This window comes from Thamnophis sirtalis, unplaced genomic scaffold, assembly GCF_051295495.1.
Source record: "Thamnophis sirtalis isolate CommonGarterSnake01/CBP01778 unplaced genomic scaffold, rThaSir2_p1.2 scaffold_2, whole genome shotgun sequence".
NCBI classification, from domain to species: Eukaryota; Metazoa; Chordata; class Lepidosauria; order Squamata; family Natricidae; genus Thamnophis; species Thamnophis sirtalis.
In genome coordinates this window covers 139,493,809-139,501,910 of record NW_028261382.1, presented here as the reverse complement: position 1 = coordinate 139,501,910, position 8,102 = coordinate 139,493,809, and the positions used below count along the sequence as shown (strand labels likewise).

General features: G+C 36.1%; 1 protein-coding gene across 1 annotated transcript; it reads left to right on the top strand.

Annotated features, from left to right (window-relative positions):
• The first annotated feature begins 440 nt into the window (after nt 1-440).
• Nucleotides 441-7,864, top strand: LOC148049204 (DGAT1/2-independent enzyme synthesizing storage lipids-like). The gene is made up of 6 exons (XM_087703861.1): nt 441-636; nt 3,108-3,272; nt 3,460-3,653; nt 5,355-5,415; nt 6,357-6,496; nt 7,529-7,864. The coding sequence occupies exons 1-6, from the start codon at nt 441-443 to the stop codon at nt 7,631-7,633; spliced, it is 861 nt and encodes a 286-aa protein (XP_087559987.1). The 3' UTR covers nt 7,634-7,864.
• The last annotated feature ends 238 nt before the right edge of the window (nt 7,865-8,102 follow it).

Here is an 8,102-nt window from a genome sequence, read left to right as displayed (position 1 = left end):
TTTCAAAAATCAAGGACTCCCTTCTGAATAGACACCTTTGGCTGGTCAAACCTTTTCTTTTCTTGGTTGGCTAAAAAAACAAGTTTAGTATCAGCCTCTAATTATACTAGTAATATTTCATTAAAAGTACCAATAGTTTGATTGATTGTACTAAGATTTGATTTGTTTTATCATCTCAGCCCAATCTTCTCCATTAGGCTATATGAAAGCGTCATTACAATGTATTCAGTGCTATTCTGATATTCTGCTCTTATCCGAAAGCTCAATATTGCAAATAGTAATTATATTAAAGAATGTTTGTATGGTTTTTTTCAGGAAGAAAACATTTTTGGACTTTTATTCCTGTAGTCTGAGTTTAAACATGACTGCAGAAAATATTTACTATACCCCTGGAAAATTTCATCTGGCCAACTTACATTTTGGAAGAATGTGCAGGCTTTATGGTGTATCCCATAACAGTGTTAGTAATATTGATAATATTATATTATCCACTTATATTTGCATTTTCACTCTTCTATACCACTAGTCTAGTAGAAAAAATTGGTAATTTTCCAGAAGATGGCAATAGCAAACAATGGGATATGCCAAAGAAAATTTACGCATGGATAACAGACTTGTTTGGAAAGATATTGCATGGTAAGTAGGATGTTCTTCATTAATTCTTTAAGGCAGAGATAAGGAATTTATTTTCACTCATAGACATAATTCTTGGGGCCAACCCTTAACTGCAGTCATTTGCATCTTGAAACCTCATCAGAATGTAGTAGAAAATAAAGGGGAAACTGAAGTTTTGCATGAACACCTGTACAAAGACATAAGGGTCGATCTTGATGACATCCTTATTTACACGGAAACACGTGAAGAAAATGTGAAATTATTCCGCTCAATGCTCAAGAAACTCCATGCAGCGGAACTGTATGCCAAACTGTCTAAGTGTGAATTTCATCAAGAGAAAACTGACTACCTTGGGTATTGCATCTCCCATGATGCCATTGAGATGGACCCAGCAAAGGTCAAAGCTGTCACTGAATGGGCACCCACCCGCCCTCGCAAACAATTGCAAAGTTTTTTAGGATTTGTGAATTTTTATCATCAATTTATTCCCTCATTCGCCAGCATTGCCCTCCCCATTACGAACCTCCTAAAATCTAAAGGGGAGGCCAAACCTAGAAGCCATTAAATTGGACTATGGAATGTCAAGCCGCACTTGAAAAACTAAAGCGACTCTTTGTGGCTGAACCAATTTTGAAACACCCAGACATGGATTCACCATTTGTTGTCCAGGCCAATGCTAGTGATGTAGCAGAGGGGGCAGTACTACTACAAACGAATGCTGATGGGAAGCTGCAAACTTGCGCTTACACCTCTCGGAAGCTAACTGAGACAGAGAGACGATTGGCTATATGGGAAAAGGAGGCTTTTGCAATAAGGTGGGCCTTGATGACCTGGCGACATTTCCTGGAGGGGACTAAACACCCTTTTGAAGTATGGACTGATCACAAGAATTTGGAGGCGTTAAAGACCTCTCAAAAGTTGTCTCCTAAACAGATGAGGCGGGCACAACATTTCAACAGGTTCAACTTCACTTTAAAGTATATCCCAGGGGGGAAGAACTTTATGGCAGATGCTCTATCCAGACTCCCACAATACAACAGCTCGAAGCTTAGCATGGTTCACCCAGTCATCCCAGCAAAGAGTCTTGCTGCTCCGGTGGTTACCAGAAGCCAGAGCAACTCTAACTTTGAGGTCACAAAGGACCTCATCTTCAAACTCAAGGAGGACCTTGAGTCCGATAAATGGTTTAAACAATATTCAAATGAGTGTACCATAAAAGATGGTACTACCTTGGATAGGAGCTAAAGTGTATGTTCCTACTACCATTAGGACTTTGGTTCTTCAACGGGCCCATGATTCCTGTATGGCAGGCCATTTTGGATTTGTGAAAACTTTGCATCTCATTAAAAGGCAATTTTGGTGGCCTTCATTGAAGAAGGACATTGAGTCCTATGTGGCCAGTTACCCCACATGTGCTGCTGCAAAACGCCCTCCAGGGAAGCCCCAAGGCCTGCTCCAAGGTGTGGCCCATCTTGAAGCTCCATGGAAAGAAATATCTATGGACTTCATTGTTGAATTACCAGAAAATCCTCGACTTTTACGTAAATTCTACTCTACCTAGCCCGACAAGCCATGACCCGACTTGACTTTGACATTTCCACCTTCTCTTTTTCCTGTTTTATGTTATTTGTCTGTTTGTCTGTTCCTTTTTTGCAGGGATGATTTCCTTCCTGACGGAGGGCTGGATGTCAGCCTCTGTTTTGCTGCTTGCTTTCAGCTGCCATTGAAACAGGGAGGGGCATGGTATCTGGGTGGGGAAGTGTTCAGTGCAGGAGTGACTGTAAAAAGGGAGCTGTTCTCACCATCTACTGTGCAAGTTGCAGATAGAGGAGTTGCGCCAAGGCCAACTGTCCGGCATACCAACCTGATGATGCGTTTTGAAGATGTCTCCCACATGACACCTGTGGGGTGCATGGATTGAACTATGGGATGGGGTTACCAAGAGGAAGGAGTTGGGTCACATATTGTTATCTATGATTACGCATGCTTTTGCTTCAGATCTTGCTTCGCCCAGCTGCTATCTACTCATGACCAGTAAAAATACTCTTAATTATGCAAAATGGACTTGAGTGGTTTCTTTCTTGGTTACTGAGGGAGGCCGCCATGACACATACATTCTATATATTTGTAAAGATTTTGGAAAGTATCAACAGAATACCAAAATTGTCTTTTTAAAAATGTGGTTTTTAAAATGGACAAAATCTTCAAAGACATAAATATTTCTGGAAAAGGTTTGATGCCATTAACTAACACGAATCTAAATAACTTATAGGAAACTAGGCCAGATGTGCAGGACCACAAAAGCAATAACAATGATTTCTCAGAAGAGTCTTTTTTTTTTTTTTACGATTCAATGTGATGGTTCCAAAAAGCACATTTGATTTAAAATATTTAGCTTGATAAGAAAAATATGCCATATTTTTATGTGATCTTACATAGGAAACTCTTGTGACAAAAAAGTTGAAGCCATTTCATTGTTCTCCCAATAACAGGTTATGAGATTTCTGGACTAGAAAATTTACCCCAAGGACCAGCACTTCTTGTTTTTTATCATGGAAGCCTTCCAATTGACTATCACTGTTTTGTAATAAGGTTGTATAGACTCACTGGGAGATTCTGCTATTCTGTGATAGAGGATTTGATCTTGAGTTTACCAGGTAAAAAAATTACTATGTTTAGGCGTATGGGTTTGGCGGGGGGAGTTAATAAAATTGATTCACTAACTTGTGAAGTCCAATTTTTCTTCTCCAAGGTCTTATTTGGAGTTATGTTATTATGGAAATACATGTGTTCTGCTTTCTTTTACAAGCAAGAACAGATGATTTCTTAGGTCTGTTTTTGCAGGACTAAAACAATTCATTTCCATTCATCGCTGTGATTGTTCTACAAGAGAAAGGTGCATAAATGTTCTGAAACAAGGGCACTTACTTGGAATTGCACCAGGAGGACTACGAGAGCAGAACTATGGAAATAACCAGTATAAAGTAATATGGGGAAAACGTAAAGGATTTGCTCAAATAGCTATAGATGCCAAAGTGGTAAGCCATTTGTCTTCATATTTTTTCCTAGTGGTCCTTTAAGTGGAATATGCATTTGCAAATATTATCTATTTATTTTTAAGCTATTTGCTAATGCACAGGAGGGTGCATACAACCACAGATCAGATTTGCCAGACCAGGAAAAGAAAAATCTTATTTCTTTCAGTTCACATAATTCAAACTACTTTTTTTATTTTCATCAATTTATGGTGGAAGTTAGTTAGAAAATGGCTATGAGAGTGAATATGAAAACTATTGAATTTAGCTTTTCATTTGATTGAAAATAAACCCATTCAGCAAATTTTAAACTTGAGATTACAAAGATTTTCAATCCACAGATCATAAATCTCATTTAAAGTACACATCTGTGCTCTAGTAATCAACTTTCAAAGTTTTCTTTTAAGAATAAAATGTAAACATGACACTTTTTCAAGAGGCAACTGGACTTCTGGATTTTCTTTGAAGATGTTTTATTTTTCATCCAAGAAACTTCTTGGATGAGAAGCAAAATGTTTTCAAACATTTGGACAATCATGACCTGGATGACAGAATCACTATAGATATGTAAATAGTACACTTTTTTCACCAATGGAAGGTATAATTAATTTCAATTTCTTTCTTTAAATCAATTTTACAAAGTCTTAACATTTTAAAAAACTTTCAAAAAATGACTCTAAAAATCACATCTTTGTTGTATATTTGGGGAGGGATGCAAACAAATAAAGATCTCACCAAGCTGGAAAAAATATGTTTTTCTTTTTAAATGTATTAAAGATTAACTAATTCAGCAAATGGTAAACTTGAAGTGCTGAATGATTTTCAATCTTAAAGAAACAATAAACAGTAAAACTCCCAAAGGATTAAAAAGAAGAGGACCTTGAAGACCTTAAAGGCTTAGTGTGCTTTATGGCGTACATTTGGGCAAACTCCAGATCTCGATTCCAGACAGAGTTTTGGCTGTCCAGAGCTTACACCTTTTCAGCCATAATGCACCTGCAATGCAAAAAAAAAATAAATGGAAATTTTAATTCATTTTCACCTCATTGGAACATTTCTGCCTCTGAATTGGAAGGTTTCTACCCTTCCCCAAAGGTCTACATCAGTGTGGTCAAACTCAAGGCCTGGGGGTTGTAACCAGCCTGCTTAGGCCTGGCCCACTGGACTGTCCTGAAAACAGCGAAAGACTCACCCGTGGTGCCTGTGTCAGCATTTGCCTGAATATGCTAGATGCAAATAACTGATCTGAAGGAGTAAATTTATCTGTAAGAAAGATGGACAAAGTTATAGGACAATGTAATAAACGCTCAATAAAAAAAGAATCATAATATTTTCATTCAACTCTTGCCTTTGTCTTCCCTTTGCATATTAGTTGGTTATGTGAAAAATAAAACTGAAGTTTAATATTAGTTTAAAAATCAGGATCTTTTGGATGCATGAGCATGAAATATCAGCATTAAGAAAAAACGTTCAACATGTCAGTACCTGAACTACATTTAGTACAATGACAAACCAAACTACATTTAGTTCAACAATGCCCTGCTGAAAAGGGATGTCATAAAAATACAATGATCTTATACACTATATTGTTCATATTAGTTAAAATAACTTTTTAATTGATGTATTTTATGTCCAACCAATACATTTTATTCCTTTCACATATTATAAAAGAAGCTCATTATTTGTTTCTTTTATTTCTTCTAGCCAATTATTCCTTTGTTTACACAAAATATTAGAGAAGGATATATGGCATATGCAAACATAAGTAAGTAAAACTTTACGTATTCTTGAAAATGTTATTTATTTAAGACTATAAATTTGTACATCTGCATCTTTGCTTACCATATTTAATTTGAATCAAGAATAGTTAAATCTGGGTTCTAAGTAAACTAAAAAATATATTTGGGGTAGATTAATTTGGGATTATTTTTATTTTATTATTAGGAAAACTGTTTTAAGAGGTGGTTCATATTAGTATTCGCCTAGAATGTGAAAAGACTATATATGCTCTCTCTTCAGATATCTGTCTGTCTGTCTGTCTGTCTGTCTGCATGTATGTATGTATGTATGTCTTTCTGTCTGTCTGTCTATCTGTCTTTCTGTCTATCTATCTATTTTCTATCTATCTATCTATCTATCTATCTATCTATCTATCTATCTATCTATCTATCTATCTCTAGATATAGATTTACAAATATACAGATATACAAACACATATACTCTATACATATACATACATATGTACATACTCCAGAACTCCAGGGCTTTGGTGTAAAAACTGATTTAATACATTTCCCATAACTGACGTGATGTCATGGGATTACAAAACATACAGATGACTCAGAAGTTATGGATATTCAGCAAAGTTATCCATATTCTGTAAATTAATGGGTAATTATCCTGGAAAGACTGCCTGTCTTGTCTGTTTATCTGTCTACTTATATTTGTGTGTCTATTTATGTGTCAGGATTCTCCTAACTCTAATTTTTTCATAACTTTTTAATCTAAATTGTATTTTGCAAACTGTAAGGTTCCAAACATGATGGCTTATTTTCTTGTTTCTATACACTGCAAAAGCTTTCCATTAGTTGATTTCATTGCTGGCATTAATTATTGCATTTAAATATAGGCTCCCAACAAAGTCAAATATGAAACTCTTGGCAATCTACTAATATACATATCATATTTTCTAAAATTTGTACCCAGGACCAATGAGATGGTTTTATGAGAGAAACCGATGGTTCACCTTTCCATTGTATGGAATGTTTCCAGTTAAACTTATAACCCATATTGGAAAACCAATTCCATATGATCGAGATATAACTCCTGAAAAATTAGCTGAACAGGTAAGCGTATTTCTATTCTAAAGAGAATATATCCATTCAAATTAAAACTTCCTTCTTTATGAAATTATAAATTCTATAATAACTATTTGCAAACAGTTATTGAAATAGACTAAGTATATATGCAGAAATATTTGTGTTTGGTACATAAATGTCAATGTAACATTATCATCCATTCATCCCTTACTGTTTAAACAGCGCTTATTCAAACTACACAATATGATTAACAGCATGTATAAATGAAAATATCCATCAAATATACTGTATATCACACTAAAGCTTCATCATGGAGGGTTCAACCTCTTCTTACCCAATAAGTTTATATTTTCAATTTATCCAATTATGGTTTATTCAGCAAACTACTGTTAGGAACAAATTAAATAAGAGGCATCAGCATGCATTCTGCTTTTTAATTATACAACTGGGTGCAGCAGCCAGTCTGGCCTAGGTCAGAACAAGAGGATGTAGAAGAAGGCTTGAACACCATCTCCAGCCATACGGCATAATTCCAACTCTTCTGCAAGGGCATTTCTAAGAAGGAGAAAGGGATGAAGGTTTTCTGTTTTTACATGCAAAGGAGGAATATTTTTTTATAGACATTTCTGCAAATGTTCAATTCTGTTTACCAGGGTCTTATTCTGGCCCACATGAACTTACTCTTGGTTACAGCATACAAAAAAGAGACAGACATTTGTACACCATATTTTTAGAGATTTATAAGACAATGTGATTTATCTGAATATGAATGGTATAACATGAGCAGGAAGAGAGAAAAAATCTTGCCGTAAGATGAAATCAAAGATAACATTGGTTTTCAAATGTACATTAAAGACTCTGATGAAGAGCAAGTTAGAATTTTATATATGTGCTTAAATATGTGGTGTGTTCTGTTAGACTCCATATATTGTATATTTAGTTCCAGGATGTTCTCGCAATAGTTCCTGAACCATAAATCTAAATTAAATCTATTTTTCCTTTTTTTTTCTCCCATTCCATCCCACTCCACTGTTCCATGCCACTCCACTGCTCCAACAGACTCAAAGGGCAATAGAAGATTTACGGGACAAACACCAAAAAATCCCAGGAAGCATATTGCATGCTCTTCGGCAATGCTTTGATGCACATGCCAAACATAAATAGTGATATAACATCAACAATCTTGTGGATAAGATATGTGCATATGTAGCTAATATGTGTGTATGTGTAGTGCATGCGTTCCATCAGGCACTTTATAAAAACAAAATGTCAGGGCAAGACTGAGATGGGGTGAAAACATTTATTTCTTCAATGTGTTTAAATCTCCAACACCAGATTAAATTACATACTAAGGTACCAAAAGTATTGCGTGATTTCCCCCCCCCCCAAACTCTTATGAATTACATTTGAGAAATCCTGATGAACTGGAGGATGACTGGATAACACCAACTGTTATTCTAATACGGTCGTAACATGGAGGGGCAGATATGGCGGGGCATTATGGTCGTAACAGGGAGGGGCAGATATGGCGGGGACTTTAGGGCTGGCCATTACCGGGGAAGGAGGGTTTGCTACGTTACAGAGATCCCTCCTTCCGGCCCTATGAGTCCCACTCCGAGGCCAGATGGCACGA

What these genes read in the sequence shown, in the direction of transcription:
- LOC148049204 (XM_087703861.1), top strand. Translation starts at nt 441, where the DNA reads ATGGTGTATCCCATAACAGTGTTAGTAATATTGATAATATTATATTAT. An exon ending in TTTGATCTTGAGTTTACCAG is followed by an intron (nt 3,273 to 3,459) that starts GTAAAAAAATTA and finishes CTGTTTTTGCAG; the next exon opens with GACTAAAACAATTCATTTCC. An exon ending in CTGAAAAATTAGCTGAACAG is followed by an intron (nt 6,497 to 7,528) that starts GTAAGCGTATTT and finishes CTGCTCCAACAG; the next exon opens with ACTCAAAGGGCAATAGAAGA.